This window comes from Lygodium microphyllum, chromosome 27 (assembly GCF_053477565.2).
Source record: "Lygodium microphyllum isolate KBCC chromosome 27, Lygodium_microphyllum_v1.1.10, whole genome shotgun sequence".
Taxonomy (NCBI): Eukaryota; Viridiplantae; Streptophyta; class Polypodiopsida; order Schizaeales; family Lygodiaceae; genus Lygodium; species Lygodium microphyllum.
The window spans coordinates 100758918-100780188 of NC_141161.1; the positions used below are offsets into that span (position 1 = coordinate 100758918).

Consider the following 21271-nt stretch of genomic DNA (forward strand, 5'->3'; position numbering starts at 1 on the left):
AAGGCAGCACGCAGCATGATGGGCAGTAGGACGACGGGCAGGTATTGGCAGTGGACAGGGGACTAGTTGGACAACGGTTGCACAGTTGGCCAGCCTGTCATGTCATAATCTGTAGTCAGCCAGCAAATTTGGCCAACCTGCTACCTTTTTTGTGACCTTTGCTGCCTATTTATGCAGCCTGCTGCCAGTGTAGTTTGATCATTGTGTTTTGAGCTGCCAGGAGAGAGAATGAGGTTCTGGCTGAGTGTATATTGACACACCGGCCCTATTGTATGTATCTGATCCAGATTTTCAGTCTTCAGCATTCTCATTTTTAAGTTGTCTCTCTCTCATTCTCTATCTTCTTTCTGCATTCATTTACCTCACTCAGCACATGCATTGGCTTTCACAATATTGCATTCTAACAGGGGCAGAGTTGCCAGGTTTTTTAAACATATTTAGGTCTCATTATCTTAGAATATTATACTAGAATTAGTATGATCTTCTAATGGCTTGGTATTTGACGTTATCTTTTAATGGTTGCTGAGTGTGAATAACCCTTTAGTGTATGCAAAGTGAGCACATCTCTATTTTTAGCAAAAGCTGTCCATGTGTGTCTATTCTTAGGAAGTCATCTTCTATTGACAATATAATTGTGCTCACAGAACAGAGAAGCTCTCTCTTTGGATAGCTCCTCCATTGTGTATCCTTCTCAGAATACAAAGATTTGCACATATCCACAGCACAAACACATGTGAAGCTGCAACAAGCACAAATTGGGGAAGCCCAATAGCTGTTCCCAACACCCATATGTCTCGTGTGCTTGGTTCCTTGTCTTGTGCGCCCAGTTCTTTGTACTATGATTTTGTAGGAATTTTTAACACGGGTTTTTCGAGCTATTTTCTGCAGTAGTGGTTTTTTGGAGCTATTTCCTAAATAGCAGCAGTCAATGAATTGACCATGTCCTCCAAAAGGGGTGTGGGCAGCAGTGGGCGATTAGAGAGCTGAAGATTTGGCTGGGAAGATGGATGCACAAACAGAAGATTCCTATTTATAAAGGAGTGGTGGCAGATTTGTCCTACTGTTGAAAATAAAAGGCACTTATTTTTGGTAATTTAGTATTAATTGCTTTTGGGGCTGTTTTAAGCAGACTAAATTAGTGGTAATGCACTGTAATTATGTTCGAGTGCAAAACCTTATACTAATGGCTCAACACCCCCCCCTCCTTACCAACCAGAAAAAGGAAAAGAAAAAGAAGATTGGGTTGGGGGGATTCTAGTTATGGGTGCATTTCAATTATTTTTGTGAATATACTTAGAAGGGTGTGCTTAAATACATGGCCTGCTACGATTTTATTGCAAAATGCTGAAATGTGTCTTATCTGATCTAAGTGCTGAGTGAAATGTTTTATTTACTTGACAAAGTGCTCCTTTCTTTTAGAAAACAATTGCTGTACTGGATCAATGCCTTGGGTTTTTTAAAGCTATATTCTTTAAAGTGTTTGATCTAGGATTGAATGTTTTGAAACCTGCCTTAGATGTGCTAAAGGGAAGTAGTAACATCTAAATAGCAAGTACAGTAAACTAAGCTGTAAATCAGCAAACAAATACCCCACAAGCAATGGAGCTTGAATGCTCCCACTTTAAAAGATGACATCTATTGGCTCCAAACCATAGCACCCCTTGCAGTCTTTATCTTAATTATGCATGCAAATTTCCAAAACCCATGCTGAATTTTCTTGATGCTTTTATGATCAGCCAACATTAGATACTCTAAGTGGGCTGCCCTAACTTTGAAATGACCTCCTTAGGCATCAAATTTTGATTGGGCTGCCCAAAGTTGAAAATGTTATTTCATGTCCTTGATCACTCTTTTCTGGCCATTAACTAAACTTCAGCAATTAATGGTTCCAAGGTCTGCCCATGTCTTGCACTACTAATGCAATGCATACTTTACCCAGAGCCAGAGTACATTCCATGACATGTCACGTATCATTTGTTCATTGTATAAGTAGATGTTGCATTAACATCTCATAACCACTAGCTTTTTCTATCATTATCAGTTGTTGAAATGAAAGTGTCTTGTCCAATTTAGGTGTGAAACTTGTATTTTCCCCAAAAAAAGAGGATGGTGCTTTCCTTTAGTGAAACTGTAAATGTCTATTAGATCAATGCCATAGGATTCTAAAAGTTAACATTTTAAAAGAGATTGCATCTAGGGTTTGTGTAGTAGTGTTTGTATTCAATGTATATAGATGAACCTTTGTATCATCGAACTAACTCTCCCTTTTGTTCATTCAGTGTTTGGATATTCTATCTCTATATCCATGCATTGACCTTTTGTTTTCTCTTTGGCAAAGTTAAAAGTTTCCTCAATTAGTGCATGGAGAGAACTTTATTGACCTTTTGTTTTCTTTTTGGCAGAGTTAGAAGTTGGTCAATTAGTGCATGGAGAGAACTTCAATTTGTTTGAGGCCATGTCTGCATTGGAGGTGATTTACTTTTTGCATAGCCAATGTTTTGAGTTCTGTTTAACTTTTTTTAGGATTTCTTCAATTATGTTGCAAAAGCATTGACTTGCTTTATGGTTATCATTGCAAGTTTAAGGTCTCATGTTTACAATCAGATAGATGTCAAATAACTCTTAAGAAATTGCCAAATGACCAAGAGAGGGATTCATATTGATCTAGCCATTGAATTGGTCCTGGCTCCTAGCTCATCTATAAAAGCTTAATGAGCATTTTTGAAGGGTTAATGCCAAAGCCCACAAGCGAAGGCATGGTATGTTTGCTTGATGGTTGCCAAGTCAAGTGAGTCCTACATCATGTCCAATAATAATACGAGTTTAGTTCATGTCCCAGATTTTGAAGCCTGTTTAGATGTGCTATTGCTCTACCTCTGTGATAGAGTCTTATCTTACAAGCGATATTGTTAGAGGTCAAGGCGAGCTGGACTGTTTGCAGTTGTAGATAGTTGTGACTGGTTTGGACAGATCATGGCAACTTGCAAGTGTAGATGATCTGTCTTGGATAGGGCGATGAGGCGGCTTCAAGGATTCAATGTGAAGTGTGCTGGATTGTGCCTGGGCTGGCAGCCTAATACCTTTTACAAGTCTTTATAATGGACGTAATATGTGATTTAATGATCCCCTCTGTATTTTAAATAAAGATCATGGAATAACTCTAGTCTGACATCCGTATTATGAAGTTATGATGCATAATTCTTTCCATTTGCACAAATGACTGGTTTCCCACTGTAGCACCTGTCTGATGTGTTGATATGCAATCGCTTTAAGTTATGATACAATTTCTTTTCTAAAAGTGCTCGACAATCTCAGCACTGAGATGCTTGTGGATACATCTTGCTCTATTGGACTTTCTAACTGGTAGCTCCTGCAAATCACATTAACTTTTGTCTTTCACTAGTGAGACTTAGTAAAATGTGGGTGACAGATCATGGATCCAAAAATGGATGCTGGAATGTCAACTTCTGGTCCAACCACACTGGAAGACGCTGTTAAAAATGGGGCAGCGCCTATAGATTTGAGTACCCTTGAGCTGATAGATGTCATGGACCACCTCTTATCTTGTGAGGTATAAACGAGTCAGGTTTGTTTATGTATTGTTCATTTCATGTAATTTCAAAAGCTCATTATGCATGTGTTCTTTTGAGACAGGCAACGTGGCACAAAGGTCATCCTCTAGCTCAAACTGTTTTCTCTTGTCTTTATCTCCTGAACCTTGACAGGACTTCCCCGAATGCCCTCCTACACGCATACTGCAGAATAACCAGAGTAACCTGTAATTTGATTCGGACTTGTGTTTCTGCTGCACATACCAATGAGGCATGTCCCACTACCAACTTGTCTGCGAGTTGTGTGAGAATTTTATTTCTGTCTGCTATGAGCAACTTCTCTGACATTGTTTATCTGAGTTAAAGTGCTTGCAGTGTTGATTCAACAACCCAAAACAGGGAATGCTATTTTATACTCTTGAAATATGTATGAACACGGACCTTTGTATCAAACGAGATGGCTTTGACTGAACCTTGTCTGCTGAAAGAGAGATGCATGACAAGTATGCCTCTTGGAGAAGAAGTGTTGTCGTAACTTATCGTTATTTCACAAACCTTTTTATCAAACATGGCGGCTTTCACTGAACCTGGGTACTTCACACACAAAAAGAGGGAGGTAAAGAGGGAGAGAGTCATACTAAGGTTTAGGGGAGCAAAGTAAGAACATCAGTGCACACCCTTTCCATTATGTATCAATCTGTATTACTGTAAAGAATTTAGGCCACGTTGGTTTTTCGCATCAGTAGACATACTTCAAAACAGAGGCCACAAATTGTTGTAAAGTTGATTGTTTTAGTGACCGAGGGTACAATTGTTTGGTGCTTAAGGTGATGCCAAGTAACAAAGCAATAACAAGTATATTGGTGTAGTACTTGTATATACGAAGTTTATACATATCGATTTGAACATCATTTAAGTCTCTATTATGAGCTTAATCTCCATAAAATTATCTCTAATTTGTGGTATGTCATGTCATGTTTTAGGGGGCTGTCACTTACCAGGACCCTTGAAAGAGGTCAAAATGGCCTATGTTTCTCAAATCGATGGGTAGAACTGAGTTTTTGTATACGTCGTGACAGACAAACAAAATAAACAAAAACAAAAAAAGACACTGACATCAATGTATACAAGAGCTGTCACCTCTCCTACCATCGTGCAAATCCATGTTCGAGGGATCTTAACTCCTCTATTTTAGAATTTGTTGACATGCATTGCATTGGAATGTTGGGTGTCCTCAGACATTTCCCATGGTAATGCCTTCAACCTTGTACTTGTCCCATGGGACAGGATTGCTCTGCCTATAGCATAGTAACCAAAAAACGGGCGAAACACAAAACCTTGAAATGCATGAAACATTTTGTTTCGTTTCAAGAAATAGGGTTGTGAAACGAAATTTTTTTGCAAAACGATTTTAAAAAAAACTTTCCATTATTAAAAAGAACATGGGGGTTGTTTTTCTCTTACAATTAGCATTTTTTCCACCCTCCTAGGTGTCCAATCACCCCCCATCTTTTTATACTTTGTTTTGTTTTGCAAAACAAGGTCATGAAATGAAAAAGTTTTTTAAAGAGTTTATTTTATTAAAAGAAGATGCGGGATATTTTTCTATTATTTTCTATGTCCTCCCCCTTGCACAACCCATCACCTCCTTCTCCCCCTTGTGCCTCTCCTTCTCCTCCATCTCCACCTCATCTCTTCCTCCTCTTCGTCCTCTACCTCTTCCGCACACTCCACCTTCCCCTCTACCTTGGGCCTCTCACCTTAAACAAAAATGCCTCCTCACAATGTTTTCACTTGTGAACATCAATTTCTACTTTTACTTTACATTATGTATTATATGTATGTTGTAGCCTATACATTATGATTGGTGAGTCATGAATGCTAATTTCTAAATTAGTAGGTGAAATGGATGTTTTGGTTTTAGGCTTTTGACTTTTGACTCTAGGATCTAGGTGAAATGAACATTTTCATTTTATGGATATGTTTTCTTTCTCTAATAAATACTATAGATGGATCTATTTTTCTTCCTCTAATATTTCTAGCACATAACAATTTTAATTGTTTTAAATAATATTTTTTGAAACCTTGAAACCTCAAGTTAGCTAATGAAAGGAAACCTTGAAACCTCAAGTTAGCTAATGAAAGGAAACCTTGAAACACGAAATAGGACGAAAAGTTTATGGTAACTATGGCCTATAGTTAGTCCATTAGTTCTCCATTGTGTGGAGCTTGTGCTAGTGTTGATGGAGCCTTGAAGAAGTCTGCGAGTGCTCATAGTCCTCCATCCTATGCACCAACTACTGCTCTTGGTGTTTTTAGATGTCCAAAAGGTGGAGCCTTATGTGTCTTGGTTAAGGAAGGCCATAGTGTTGAGAAACCCTCCACCCGCAGTTTGCACTCTTGCGTTTCTTTGTTTTGTGTTTACGGTTTGCAGTCCCAAAAAGGGGCGCCATCCTAGACTGACTCTGCCTATTTATAGGCCACTCTCTCACTCATTCTTCACGGCTGATTCATTCAGTCCGTCACCTCTTCTCTCCAGCCTCTCCACTACCCTCACACCCCTTCAAGAGGACATTGCGGTTCATGGTTCATGGCTGTCTTCATCATCTTCCTTGTGCTACGACACCCTTGTTTCCTTATATCTCATTTACTCCATGATTAAGATCTTCTTCATTCCATTCATTAGAGTTTCTTCTCTCTTCTCTTCTCTTCTCCTTGTTTGTCGAGTTCACTCCGTGTTCCTCCTCGCAAACCCTACTGTCTTGCTAGTACGTCATCTTTTGACATGGTATTAGAGCTGGATCTGCTCACCTAGCAGCGAAGATCTTCCACTCCAATGAAGGCAAAGACCGGTGGCGGGTTCGGCATCCACTTCTCTTATTCCTCTATTGTGTTTTACTACCGCGTTTAACTACGACGTTTTTCTATGACGTTCTACTGTGGCGTTCTACTGCCGTGTTCTATTGTGGCGTTTTAATGCGACATTTTATTGCGGCATTCTACTGCAGTGTTTTATTGTTGCGTTCTATTGTAGCATTCTACTGGGGCGTTTTACTGTGGTGTTCTACTTTTGCATTTTATTGCGGCGTTTTACTACTGTGCATTGGGAGATATCCTTTTTCTCCCTTTCACCCTTCCTTATCCAGTTTACCACACCGGTACCATAGTGTCTCCCCTAACAGATTGCCCTTCTACTAGGTGCTCCTACTGCAGCATGAACGGTCATGCCACCAAAGATTGTCGACTTCGACCATTGCTCCCCACCCCTCCGGAGTATATGTGTCTTCCACTAAGCACTCCTTGTGCCACCTCTCCTTTTTGGGCCACATAGATCGTTCTGCATCGGCTATCAGAGTATTATGCTCAAGGCAATAAGCCGCACCCGACGTGCACTAAGTCCTTTCAAGCACACGGAGGCACTAAGACCTTGTGAGGTAATAAGCCCTCCTGGAGACCACCCCACTGCGCGGAGGTTTCCCCCACCTACTTCCGGGTACAGTGGCTTCCATAGCCTAGATCTCCTCCATAGTTCACTCTCCTGCGAGATTGCGAGACTGTTCCCCACATTTGGCTCATCCTGAGCGTCCTTGCCCACCCACTTCCATGCAGGTTCGAGAGGCCACTTTTGGATGCTTTTCGACTTCTTCTTTTGAGCCCCAGATACCTTCGGCACAACCGGTGGTGCTTCCTTCGTCATCAAATGCTTCGCAGGCCGTGAGCCATGAGTGGTTGGACTTTCTTTCTCTCTCAGACTAGGATTGAGAAGGGGATTTTCTTACTTCGCCCTTAGAGGGGGCTTCTAGTTCTTCTTCGGCTATAGAGAGGGCTGCTACTTCTATTCCTTCCGATTTAGAGAGAGACCCTATGTGCCATGAAGCTCTTCACATACCACCACCTTTCACTTTCGAGGAGTGGCTCTCCTTTGAGCAGTCATTTCCTCTACTCATACCCAGGATCTGGAGGATCTACCTAGATCAGGGCCCTTGGGTCTTCAACAACGACTTGGTGGCTATGCCGTCGTTTTCCTTCTAGCATGGAGTCATAGAGCTAGTGGCTTCTCTCCCGAGGTTGAGTTTCGGGTTCTACAGCTCATCCAGTCTCCTGACTATCTTCAAAGGTCTCCTTTCAGGTGGTATTCTTAGATTACAGGGTGGATCTTCTTCGTCCCTTGGTTAGCATGGAGCCACCTCTCGAGATCGAGTACGGGCATATCCTTATGGTTCTTGGCACCACACAAAGTCCAACATTCCTTCTATGCATTGCATGATTTCATTATCTTTGTACTAGGGCGCTTGGGCAAGTGAACAATTTCCCCACGAGGGACACTGTCCAAGTGGCATGTGCTGCATGAGTATTCTTCAACATGTAGCATTGCATCTCCACCTCACTCTTCTCTTGCTCCCCTTTTTGGGCCAGAGAGGGGGTGTTGAGAAACCCTTCACCCGCAGTTTGCATTTTTGCGTTTAGGGTTTGCAGCCCCAAAAAGGGGCGCCATCCTAGATTGACTTTGCCTATTTATAGGCCACTCTCTTACTCATTCTTCATGGCTAATTCCTTTAGTCTGTCACCTCTTCTCTCCAGCCTCTCCACTACCCTCACACCCCTTCCGGAGGACATTGCGGTTCGTGGTTCGTGGCTGTCTTCATTATCTTCCTAGTGCTACGGCACCCTTGTTCCCTTGTTTCACATTCACTCCATGATTCAGATCTTCATCATTCCATTCATTAGAGTTTCTTCTCTCTTCTCTTCTCTTCTCCATGTTTTCCGAGTTTACTCTGTGTTCCTTCCCGCAAACCCCACTGTCTCGTTGGTATGTCATCTTTTGACACATAGTTGGATATAGGGACCAAATCCTTGATGGAAAAGGCAGTGTTAGCAGCCTTGTATCTCATAGTATGCAAGCATAGACAATTGCATATGTTGTGCTCTTCTATCTCCACCTCTTGCATTTGGCATCTTTGAAATATCCTGTCCTCCCATGCCTCTCATAAGAATTCCCCATCTCAACTTGGAAATGGTGTGAGGAAGCGGTGTGTTGCCTATAGGCTATAGCACATTTCATACCAAATGAGATATGTGTATCTGTGTCTACTAGCTGAAGCATTTCCCTTGTAGAGAGCCATCTTTGTGCGAAGGGGTGGGGTTATGAAATCCATGTCCTATTGTGGTGATGTCCATCCTCATGGCTCTGTGCCGTTTCTTGTTCTTGAACTGCATGGTTTGTTCAACTTTGTACACCTGACCTGTGTTGGAGTGTTGGTGATTCATCCTGCTTGAGGCCACAATCCCTCAGCCAACATGAATCTGCACACATTCCTGTGTTCTCTTCCATTAGGGATCTGTTACAAGGATTGTGGTATTAGAATGTGAGCATTGAAATTTGAAAGGACGAGCTTACACTTTGTACACCATGCTCCATCAATTTTGCAAGTAAAATGTGGTTGATTATATTACTCAAAAAAGTTGATTACAACAGAGTGCTCATGCTCAACAAACTAGTTGGAGCTGATGCTAAGTCACTAATACATCATGTATACAAGCCTCTCAAAGCGGTCTGGGGGGGATGGGTGCAAGAAGCCATGGGGGGGTTATATCGCCAACTGGGGCTGCTTGCGTGCATCACGAACAATAGACTCTGGCCGCCCCAAGTGCGCATGAAGTGACCTCGGAGCTCCTTACGAGCCTTGGACTCGCCATGCACTTGGTCCCATCGGCCACGGAGGGAGTGGATGATGGAGGTCCAAAGCTCTACTAAGGTCGCATATGCTGAAAGTCTCTCTTCGTCGAAGGCCTCCTGACACCGCGCCTTCTAGATATGCCATCCAGGAAGACTTCCTATGATCTCCCATACCTCCGAGCAGCCTGCTGTGGGGTCCATTACTTGGCAGATGGGTAGAGTCTCCAAACCGATCACTGCGTATGACCTTGCCTCGATAATGAATATTGTGTCCTGCATCCCGGCCTCATACAAAAGGTGACGGCCCTGGTTGATTGCCTGCCAACAAAAAGCTCCCCATGAGATATATCCAAGGTTGGGTGCTGTACGGCGAAGGATACGACATGCTCCTCTCCACATGAGTTGCGCCTCCTCACATGACCAAAGGTAGTGCTTTGGGGTTTTTGGAGGCTGCTCTGTGTGTGGTGCTTGCCAATTGCTCAATCTGGCCTCCACGAGAGTCTCCCCACTCTCCCACATAAAACCTATTCAGCCGCTCCGGCAGGATTCCACCTAACCGCCTATATCCCCAAGATAAGTCCAATGACCTCTCCCTCCTGTGGAACGCAAGGTCTCTCTACACATCACGTGCTCCGACCGCAAGCAAAAAGACCTCCCATGCCTCCTGCTCTTCCCCAGCCATGCCTTGGTAGTTTCTGCCTCTACCCTGCTGGTCCTCCAAAGCCTCCATGTTGTTGAAATCTCCTCCAACGATCTAGGAGTCCACCTCCGGGAGTCCATCTATGATCTCCACCCAAAACCTACTGCGTGTCCTAACCTCCGTAGGGGTATAGACATTGAGAACTCCAATGCACGCGTCCCCAATATCTAGTATGATCCATAGAATCCTTCCTATCACTAATATCCCGTGATCTCGTACACAGGCGGTGAGACTCGAGCCAATAGAGATGCATATGCCTCCACTTCTACCGTGGGCACCTATGGCGTGCTCCCAGTATGCGTGTGAGCTGCTTCGAAGTACCTTCCCAACCCACTAGGCTTGGGTGGGGGTGAGCTTGTACTCCTGTAGAAGCAAGATGTCAATCCGTCTAGCAAGGGCAGGCTATAGCTCCTACTGAACAATTAACTTCCTGGAACCACGTGCCCCACTGTAGTGGAGATTATTCACATTCCAAGATGCAAGGTGTAAGCTCATGGGGAAACTTGTGACTGATCGAACATGCATCTGTTCGGTGTGGATGCTATTGATGAGGGGGAGAGACTGTGAGGCATGTAAGTGCGCTTTGCCGCCGGTCTGGATGGTGAACTTCAGTCCCCCATGGTGGCCCTCGGCCGGACCATAGGGGTGATAGATGCACCAGGTGATACTATCAGTGCATCTATCAGCCATGCTAAGAAGTGCGACTCTGTACACTGGTTGAAACGGGCCGCTTGTATCGGTAGCCACTCGATCACGTCCCTCGGAGCTCTCCATTGTGGGGGGGCTCTAAAGATAATGCTCAAGTGTAGGACCTCGGCACCAGCCCACCAGTTAATGTCCATCATGCAATCCGCCACCTGACTCTTCAACTCCTCAATCTGTGTGGTCGTCCATTCCCTTGAGTGAGAGGCCTAAAGAAAAAAGGTTTAGTTTGGTCCATCCGGTGGTGCTAGTAGGTGGACCTTACCCCTCCTTGACTTACGAACCACGAAGATCCCCACGTCTAGAGGTAGCGGGAACTCTCCGCGTTCCGTAACTCTCAGGTAGGACCATGGGCCACTGCAGAAGAACTCCTGTGGCAACAGCTGTGCCTGTCTTGGGAAGGTATGGCGGGTGGTAGGGGCGGATGAGCTGGTGGCTGTGTGGGAGGGGGAGGATTGCTGGTGCGTGGAGGAGGTAGGTGTGTGTGGCTCATCACCTCTTGTGGGAGGAGGGGGGGTGGGTCACCTGAGCTGGGTGTGGATCAGGGGGGGTGGGTGGGGGGGGGGAAGAGGATTGAGGGATGGTGGGATGGACGGAGATGCATGGCACGTGTGGGGGGGGGGGGGGGGGGGGTGGTGGCCCTGGAGAGGGGGCGGTGTGGGCCAAGGTTAGGGGGAGGGCATGGGATGTGGGGGGTGGGTGGGTGAGGGGACTGTGGGGACTCAGGCGGGGTGGTTTGTGGCGCGGGTGGAGGATGTGGGGGGCTGTGGTCCTACCGGGTGGGACAGACAGGGGGGGTTGTGGAGTGCTCTGCTGAGAGGGCGTTGCACGCCCGCTTGTACCTTGTTAACAAGGCTGGGTTTGATGAGCTGACTGCGCCCCCCTTGCCGTCTCCCTCTCTGTCGTCTTGGACCTGAGTAAAGCCGTCGGCGTCCACCTGCAAGCCTGTCGGCGGAGCCGCCTTGGCACCGAAACTTGTAGAAACTACTGCCTTGTGCCCAAAATCGTGGCAGCGTAGGCACTGCCCTGGTTGCCCAATCACAATGACCTGCTCCCTAAAGGAATGCCTGCGTGCCTCAATCTCTAGGAACTGTGGGATATTCTTGATCTCTTTCACTGCCACCCATACCTTTGGGACTCCTATTCCTGTCACTGCATCCTCGAAAGATGCGGGAAGGAGAGTGCCGAAGAGCCGTCCAAAGTCTTCCACCAACTGGCGATACTCAATCGCTAGGCCGGGGAAAAGAAGGGTGACTGGGTGGCTAAGAAACTTGTTGTGGAGTGCAAACGCCTCCATAGTAAAGCCACTGTACCAAGGGACCATGTATATGACCCCTTTCGTGGATGCATATGGTGCATTGGCGAGTAACTCGCGAGCTGTGTCCGCTGAGCTGAGCCGGACCATGAAGATCCCTTGGCCCAATAGGGCCGTCTCCACGATTTGTATTGTGCTGATGCGTAGCGTGGAGTAAAGCCTGTCCCGAAGTTGGGCCCTGGCTGGGGAATGCCCTACTACTTGACCATAAATCACTGTTTCCATTAGCTCCAGCTCCTTAGCTTGGATGGCTAAGAGCTGCTCCTTAGAGAGGACTACGGGCAAGGTGTTTGACTGGGGAGCATTCGCAGAGTGCGCCGGCGTCTGACGAGAGGTTTCCATTGCGCGTCCCTTCTGAGAGAACTACCAATCACGTCGCGGTGCTACCTGGGGGGGGGGGGGGGGGGGGAGTTGCTGCAGATAGAGGGAGCAACTGGAGGGTGGGGGGGATCAATAGCAGGGGGGGGGGGGCGCGAAATGTCTGGGCGGGGAGGGGGGAAGTCTTGCCTGGGCGGACTGGGGGGGGGGGGGGGGGGCAGTGACACCTGGGTGGACAGGCGGGGGGAAGTGCCAAGTGGGCAAGCTGGCCAGTCGTGTGGGCGGCCAGAGGCAGGGGACAGATGTCTGAACGAAGGGAGCGAACTGGCAGAAGAAAAAACGGGCCGTGATCTGGGGGGCGCGAACTGGCAGGGCGAGGGACGTGATCCCTACTGGGGGGCGGGTGCGAGCAGGCAGAGGTGGAGGCGAAGGGCGTGAACCAGACAGGGGGGGGCGGGCGCGATCAGACGGAGTGGGGGGGTAGCGCCGAGTGTCGCGACGGTGCTGAGCTCGTTTATGCTCCATCAACAAGAAGTCATAATGGTCTTTTATGAACCATTGTAAAGTATGTGTATTATTTTAAGATATTTCTCTCTTCAGTCTGTCTCTCCCATGCATTTCATTTATGAAATTATAGAGATCATAGTTTTTCCATATGTGCATCAAACATCAAATGCAAATGCATATGAAAGTATGATTCGAGTATGATTTGAATCCTAGACCTGAATCACATGCAACCCTAATTTGTTAACATATTTTAACAAATTGTGATGAGAGAGAGAGAGAGAGAGAGAGAGAGAGAGAGAGAGAGAGAGAGAGACCATTACGAAAAAAAAAGAGAGAGAGAGAGAACTTCAGCTTTCAGCTGTGAACAGTAACAGTACAGGCTGAATACATTGCACTCTTGTTGAGGCAGCAGTGTTTCCAGGCAGGCAGCTATGTTTCCCACTGTTCATGGACTTCATGCAGGCTGAAACCAGTGATTCTCACTCCGCAAAAGCCATTTGCAGGGTGCACACACTCACAGACCAAAAAACAGAGAAAAGCGACCAGAAATCATCATTTTTAGAAAGAATTCCCCAAATATTTTAGGCCCCAAAAAAAGTCAAGTCTGAAACATTGATTTCAGAAATCTGATTTACAAACGTTCTCAAACATTTGAAAATTTTTCATACAAGTCTGAAAACAACTATGATAGAGATAACAGGAATCTTTCTAGACAAAATGCTTATAAGCTGTAGTTTTTACTGAAATGACATTTATCAGTTTAGATGTTTTGGTGATCATACTGAGATTGATCTTATTGAAGGGTTTAATCTGCTTTGAGGTATTAGCTGCGGCATGCCTGGAAAAATGGAGTTACAAACATGCTTTTTAAAATGCAGGAGGAAGAACTCTTTACTTTGGCTTTTGGTCTTCCTTTGGAGGGCGAAGGTGATGGGAAGTGTTTGGCATTGCTGCATTCAATAGAGGAGGTTGTGAATCGACAATTGAAGGGCAGTAAGAATGCCACATTCAAGAAAGCCAGTGCAGATGGTTAGTCTCTTGCCTCTGTTGGCACTGGGTGATTATGATCTAAACCTGTAGGTTTTGCGTTAAGGGCTCTGCATCTCCAGACTGCCTGTGCTTGCATTATGTTTTCCAATGTGGCGATTCTTCACAATACTTGTTACTAGATTGCTCTTCCTACATCATTTTGCTGTGTGGATTATTTGGTTGCAAGTCATGCTGCTGGCTTATATTTTGTAAACAATGTGAGGTTAAACCTGTTTGCAAAAAGTTGCCGAACTTTGAAATTTCAGGTTGCTATGCTCATTGGTTTGACAGATATTGAACCCCTACAAGAAGATCCGGAATTGGAAGAAGGATATTGTCAAGCCATTCTTTCTCGGTTGCGATTTCGAAAGGTTATAGTTTATACATATTTGGTTGGTTCAGATTGTTTGCAATTTATCTTGTAACAGCTATACCTGAGATGTAAAAGCTTGATTAATTTGGACTACTCAGGCTTTGTATCATGCGCTGCTGAACATGAACAAGCCTCAAGGGCGAGGCTTCGGACTGGCACGCAAGCATATAATAGCAGCATTGTCTGAGATGAAAGGTGTTCAGAAGTCTGCTGAGTTCTTATTGCAATGTAGCAGGAACAGCTCTATACAAACTCGGAGCACAACTGCATCTGGACAGCAAGCCATTGGTTTTAATCCAAAAGTAAATCGGCACTTGTCTGCTCCGACACCACCTCGCACCATCAATGTTGTGTCCTGGTCAGAGGTATCAATTGGAGCCAAAATCTATTCATGATTTTTATTTGTATGAAGAGAGGGCCAGGGTCTTTTCAGTACCATATTATAATGTTTGCCACTTCTGCCTGCAAGTTCTAGCAATTGATAAACTCAATAGCTTTTGTAGTCATTCTTTTCTGTCAAAACCTTTTCATTCCATATCCCCTGGAAAAAAATCCTTCTGTTGGTTAAAATTGTTAAGAGTGTTCACTCTTAGGTACAATGCTCCCAATCCGGCACTCTGATAGGCAGCTATCACATATAAGCTTTTTTTCTGGTTTTGTTTTTTTTTGGGGGAGGATGTTATTGTAGATTTGGCAGAAAAAGATAGGCCTGATATATCATGAAAAACTCCATACCTCAGAAAGGGGGTCTTTTTTTGAAGCTCCTCATGCTGGATGCAGGGGTGGTAGTGGTCACAAATGGCCGTTTCTGGTGGATGCCTGCATGAGAGGTGGAAAGAAACTTAGCAGTTTCAAGTATGAACGAAAACTTGAAACAAGAAACTGAACTGCTGCAAAGAGGGACTTAAGACTCCCATGATGGGGAAGTGGGTGAGGGAAAGGAGGTGGCCCTCCCAGGAGGAATAGAAGGAATTCTGTAAGTTTAGTTTATAGATTGCCATTCTAGGAAAATTTCAATCTGTTGAAGGGTACACCGTATTGCAGACAATTCTGATGAGCTTTTCTGGTTGAAGTGGTGCAAACTCCCACAAATACTGGCAATTTTGAAGGGTCTAGAAGAATATGCAAACGTTAGGATATGTAATGTATTTAGGAATGTTACCCCCATACACCACCACACTACCACACCCACACCCACACCCACAACCAAACCACCCCACCCCACCACCACCATGCACCCACCCACACACACCACCAACCCATACCACCACCTCCGCACACCACAAAAACACTACTCAAGCCCCCAGCCAAAAAAGAAAAAAGACCACCAAAACCCCTCCCATCTTTCTTTCCCCTGCATGGTCAATTTCAGACACAAAGCTATTGAATCAGTCTGAAATGTAACCCTTGTGTAAAAATTGGCGGGTGGAAATCATAATTTCCAAGAAATCAAATTGCAGGGGTTCTAGGTGGTTCCTACTTGATTGTTATTTATCACTAAAGTTTGCATAGATATTTGGAGAATATTGATTTTTGTTGATGACTACGTACATTGTCTTTTCTCCCTTGTTCCTAAACAGACAGTGTCTTACTTTGAGAAATTACTTCAAGATTTGGATCTGGTGTGCTCCATGTCGACAAATGTCAGCCTTGAAGAGCTCCTTCAGGTCCTTGTTGATTTTCAGAAGCGGGAACCTGACCTTGTGGCAAGGGCATTCTTACAAGTATGTAGTTGTGGCTATCTGTGCTGCCAGTTCCAGTTGTGTATGGGCTAAGGTTTAGTACTGACGTTCTTGAGCATGTGGGTATATGTGTACTCTTATATGGATCATGCAGAACTTTTTAATTCACGATGGTAAGCTTTTTGGACGAGATTCAATTTCAGATGTCCTGCATGTGGCTTTAAGGTTGCCTGAGAGCATCAGCCGTGAAGCATTTGGATCTGATAATCTTATATCAAAATCAGGACAGGTAGAACAAAATTCCATCCTACCTGGCTTTTAATTTTGGAATGGATTAAGTTTTCTGAATCATCTGTGGATGGTACCATTTTAACCTTCAGTTGGACTGCCAACAGTTGACTGTGTGTCTGTTGAGAGTACTCTGTACAAACATGGCATGGCAGCGTCGGAAGCTAGGAAAGATCTTGTTGGAATGGGGTGCTCTACTGCAGCAGGTAAACACACTTGCATCTCATCAAAGTCTTAAATGTAAAAAACATGGTATGAACATAAACTTGCCATGGTCATCCTTTTTTAGAGGTCAAAAGATTCAGGTCAGTCTATATTCATCCAAAGTGCTAGAAGTTAAAAGGCCACAAGTTCAAACATAACATTGAGAAGTTAATTTTTGACACACACCAATGGGTTAAGGAAGCATGAAAATATTCGCCTATGGATCAGTCAAATGATGGAATCAACTGTCAACACCATCTCAAAATTCTTTAATGCCATCTTGACACACCATTACCACCAACCCTGTAGTATGTCTTGCAAAAGGGAAAATAATCTTGATATAATGTAGATATTGCTTGAGGAGTTCAAACAGAGTCAGATAACTGGTAAAGATCATGGTTGCATTGATGGATCTTTTGCTGCTCCACATGATGATTCTTCTGAAGGATGCTCAACTATTTAGAGCTTGGGAGATATTTTAAACTCAATTTCCCTAGCAACAATGCAGGCTAAATAATTTAGCCATGGAAACAGGGAGAACAATGTTTGAAATTTGACCAGGATAGAGCGCTTGCTTCAAGTTATTATCCACAACATGTCCAGAACTGTTTGCTTTGTCCAGCCCATTGTGTCCATGCTTTGCAGGTTCACACCTAACAACAATTGAAATTCTGTCAGGCAGATGCACTCTTTGATAATCTTTTGCAGAACACTTTGGCCCCGTTGAAGGACAAGGTGTGTACTATCATTCTATTTTTAGCTGATGGGTTGTAAAAGGATGCTGTTGCTTTTGCACAAACTAATTGGTTTTGTGCATTCAGGAGCCATTCGAAAACAGCATACTTGGATGGACTGCTGAGCAAACTTGTTGGATCTCCATGCATTTTTTGATGTTAGGTTTTCAACTTGAGCTCTATGCTCCAGCAGAATATTGCACGGTCTATTGGTAGGTTTCATTTATTAATTCCTTAATTTATTATAATTACTTCTTTTTTTTTTGTGTGGGGGGGTATTTTTGTGTTCAATTGTCAGAAATAAAGCCACCAGAAAATCTATGATATGCTCCTAATGGTCATTTTCAATGCGTCTTAAAGGTACCTAGACCATGTCCTTACACAATTGTACTACAAGCAGCCAACTGGAAGGACCGAAAGTAAGGAGCAGCCTATACTCTCTGAAACACTTGATGCATGTAAGCAAACTTTCTCCATCTGTTGCACATCATCTTGGGATTGAGTGTATGTCGATTGCTGCATGTTATGCTTCATGCTAGTCATCCCTGCTTTAGTTAGCTTGTAATATTGTGGCCTTGTCTGTATGAACTTAGTCCACAGAGTCAAAGATATGTGACTTTCTGTGTTGCTTCCATAGGCTTACTTGGAAGACGTCACTTTCTCTGTTGTTATCATCATCAGCCAAAAAAAAGGGGAAGAAGAAAAAAGGATCCCTGAAGGCTTTGGAGAAGGAGCTGAAGGCTACTCCTGGTGTGCGCTTGCTGCAGTGTTACATTGATGCATGCAAAGGTCTTTCATGGGTATGTTCTCTCGTTTGCATTCTACATCATAACCATGCAGAAAAGAAATTAAATAAGTTCACATTATAATATTCAGACAAGATTTACTCACCTCCATAGAGAAATTACTTGTAGATGTTTGCAGCATTAACAGCTGACAAAAAGGTCATTCATCGGCCAACCATCTTCAACACCCAGCAGGAGGTAGCAATAATAATTCTTTCTAGCAATTAAACCTTTCTCTTTTAAAATGTGCTCACTTATTGTTGATAATTGTTCTATGTTTATGGCTTTTGTTTGATTGTTCATAATTGTTCCATATTATGGCGTTTGTTTACCCAAAATCAGAGATTCCTGCAAAGATTTGAGTTATTTCAAAAGGTGCCAGTACCACAACCACTGTCATACGTTCATTATCAGGAATTCATCCAGCAAAGGAAATTCTCGGTAAGTGATTTCGAAGCATTGCAGGCAGTAGAGTTCAAAATTGTTGCTTGTTGTTGGAAACTGATTCAAATAGGGAACTGATTGGTTCTCAGATAAAGGAGCAGTATCGTTGGTCAAATCAATTTTTTGTATCCCTTCAGCAGCATCTGCAAGAACTGAACCATTGTCTTGCAAAGTTGACTGATATTCCTCCTATTAGTCGGACACAAAGGATGACAGAAATTCGACAACTGGAGCAGGTTGCAATAAGGAATCGAATTGTACTGCAGATTGTTGATAGAGCTGGACCAGCAGATAATCTCAAGGTGTCATTCGAGTTCTCTCAACATCCATGCTTTGCTGTAGCTGCAATAAGAAACACTTGACAACAAGTGAACAGTTCTCTGAGGTCGCAGGCTTGTTTTCAGGATTATTTCCATCATATGACTGAGTTTCCTCCAGTGATGTGCATTTTTCCAGAACAACTGAAGGAGATTATGGCTAATGTAGCACGAGAAAGAAGCCTTTGGTCATTACCTGCATCTGAGGTGCTGCTTGATGCCCCTTGTAACGTGCACCCTTTTGGGATTTTGTGAAACCATTTTTAACAAGTAGAATGAATCTTTTGCAGAAGCCCAGCATATAGGTTACTTATGAAGTTGTCGACCATGTTTGATTTGAAATCTTTTGTACTGTCTTCTGTTCCTAGTCTCTATCATTGGGTTCCTGTGTTCTGCTTCATTCCTTCTAGAAGTGTATGGTTGTTTCGAGTGTTTTTAAACATGTTTCTCATTTGAAGCCCCTCTCACTTCGAGAGATGTGGAACTGTTTGTGGTAGATGGAGCTCAGTCAAGTATTCACTGCTTTGACAGCAACAGCTTTACCTAGTAATGCCAACTTGATCTCTCTACTGACAATCTGGATAAGCACTTAGAAATTCTGACTGACAAATTTATGCTATATTTAAGTATTTTTCTTGTAGGCTTATGGAAGATGTTTGTGACTGCTCCCATATAGGAATGAAGGGCAACTGTGTATACAACAGGTAATTGCTAATGTTATGGTGAATTAGAGTTGTTTGGGTATTTAGATCTTCAAGTCAAGACATGAAGGTGATACAATTCAAAAAGTACTTCGTTGTTGTAAGTTTCATAGTGAACTCAAACTTGTTTGGGTGCTTGTAAGTAAATACATAACCTACAATTGATAAAAAGAGCAAAGCAGAACTCTTTGTTGATGGTTTGCACTTGAAAATGTGCCCCTTGCGTGAGGGCAATTTCACAAAAAGGAAGCTTCTTTCTAGAATATTGTGGAAGGACCTCATAAGAGCAATAGCGGAGTTTCCATTACAAAGAGGCATGTTTTGAGACGTTTTCAAGGTGGGTACCCTTTTATTGCACCACGACTCCAGAATAGCAAAGTCAAACTTAAGATTTTGCTCCTGTTCTTGGTTCAAGTAATGAATTTTAGGTAAGCAGGACACTAGAGATGCCATTGCTTCTGTGAAATGTGCCTTTGAATAATGCATGAAATCCTTTGATGCTAGACCAGGTGAAAGCTCTGGCTTACCTATCCGAGAACCGATTGAATTGAATTCAGATCTCAATGGGTTGGAACTCTCTGAAGCCTTGGACCATGAGCAAGCAGGAATTAGCGCAATGGGCACCATTGCTATGCTAGATATGGAAGTAGGATTAGGTGAACTAGCTTCAGACAGATTTGGTCACTAGTTTATTGTAGCCTGGAATTAAAATTAGTAGGGAAAGTGATTATTGAGATGGCATAATTGAGGGAACCAGAAAATCAAAGAGAGGCTTGAAGACTTCAAAAGGGCGAGGTGTAGAGAAGCAAGTAGTCAAGAACAGGCTTTATGATGCCAACGAACAATTGACCATCTGAAATTGAGTGATTGTCATGCTAGAGGTCGATTGTTGAATTGATAACTAGCGAGCCTAAAACTTGACTTGCAAAGGTAAAAGGGTGTGCACTTAGGGGAGGAAGTTGAATCACCTATGCCTGTTTACATAGTCGAGCATCACACACAGAGGATGAGAGGTGCATCTAGTAGCTCTTCTCTAGGAGTTCTCCACTTTGCTCTTGGATTTTCTCGGGCTTCAAGAAGATATTATCGAGCATGATCACTAACATAGTCCCAAGAGTACATGAAAAACATGTGAAACAAAGGTTGCACTCCATGTGCAAGTTAGATGTGAGCTATGCTTGAAGGGTTAAACTCCAAAAGTAGGGTTCATATATGAGTGGAATATATTAACTAGGTATTTCCTTTAATAGTGGTATTGAATAAGAATTGTGTGGTTAGAATGTACTCCATTGACTATGATAAAGTCAATGAAGCGAGCGAGGGATAACATGATTAGTTATACCAAATACATGGTTTAGTGTGTGGCAAGCTTTCAAGCCTATAAACAACTTGATGGCTTTGCTTTTTATAATTGACTCCATTTGGACAATAAAATTATTGTAACCACTACATGGGTGGGGGGGGGGGGGTGGGTTTGCACTTTTTGGCATGATCCATGTAATAACTCTCTTTTAACACTTGAATGTGTATAGATTATTGTGGGACTTTCATTTCATGTATTTGTAGATGATATTTGTGTAACTCTAGTTGGGAGTAACATCTTGAAACGCTTAGAAGAGTCATTTAAAGGTGTAGGGAATGTTGCTTAATACTCTAAAGTGACAATTTTCGGTAAAGTAGGGATGCCTTTTGCGTGTGGTGTCAATCAACATGACACTATTGAGCTGAAAAGACAATTTCATTTAGTTGGCCTAGGAGACTTTGGGGAGTTGCTTTCTTATGGATGACCAATGCTATAATGTCTTTTATTGCAAGACCATGCACAAATAATCTTGAATCAATAAAATGTTTCCTAGTTTTTAATGCATAATGTCCCTTGGAGGTGTGGTTTAGCATGACATTGCTCTCTTTCAAGCTTGATAGTACACATAACATTCCACTACA

General features: G+C 43.4%; 1 protein-coding gene across 3 annotated transcripts in view; it reads left to right on the top strand.

Moving 5' to 3' along the window:
- The window catches only part of MAK10 (MAK10 homolog), a 35267-nt gene extending 16253 nt beyond the window's left edge, over window positions 1-19014 (top strand). The window contains exons 2-17 of one of the 3 annotated variants that reach the window (XM_087668828.1): window positions 2403-2470; window positions 3431-3571; window positions 3655-3822; window positions 13649-13799; window positions 14091-14170; window positions 14271-14537; window positions 15753-15896; window positions 16009-16143; window positions 16250-16348; window positions 17025-17081; window positions 17168-17292; window positions 17441-17538; window positions 17762-17880; window positions 17995-18063; window positions 18208-18306; window positions 18399-19014. In XM_087668828.1, the coding sequence (XP_087524954.1) occupies window positions 2403-2470; window positions 3431-3571; window positions 3655-3822; window positions 13649-13799; window positions 14091-14170; window positions 14271-14537; window positions 15753-15896; window positions 16009-16143; window positions 16250-16348; window positions 17025-17081; window positions 17168-17292; window positions 17441-17538; window positions 17762-17880; window positions 17995-18063; window positions 18208-18306; window positions 18399-18671 (2093 nt within the window). In that variant the 3' untranslated portion in view covers window positions 18672-19014. Of the gene's footprint in view, window positions 1-2402; window positions 2471-3430; window positions 3572-3654; window positions 3823-13648; window positions 13800-14090; window positions 14171-14270; window positions 14538-15752; window positions 15897-16008; window positions 16144-16249; window positions 16349-17024; window positions 17082-17167; window positions 17293-17440; window positions 17539-17717; window positions 17881-17994; window positions 18064-18207; window positions 18307-18398 lie in introns of those variants that run through there. The other 2 variants (XM_087668829.1, XR_015689022.1) reach the window with 2 other exon arrangements.
- Window positions 19015-21271: the final 2257 nt, after the last annotated feature.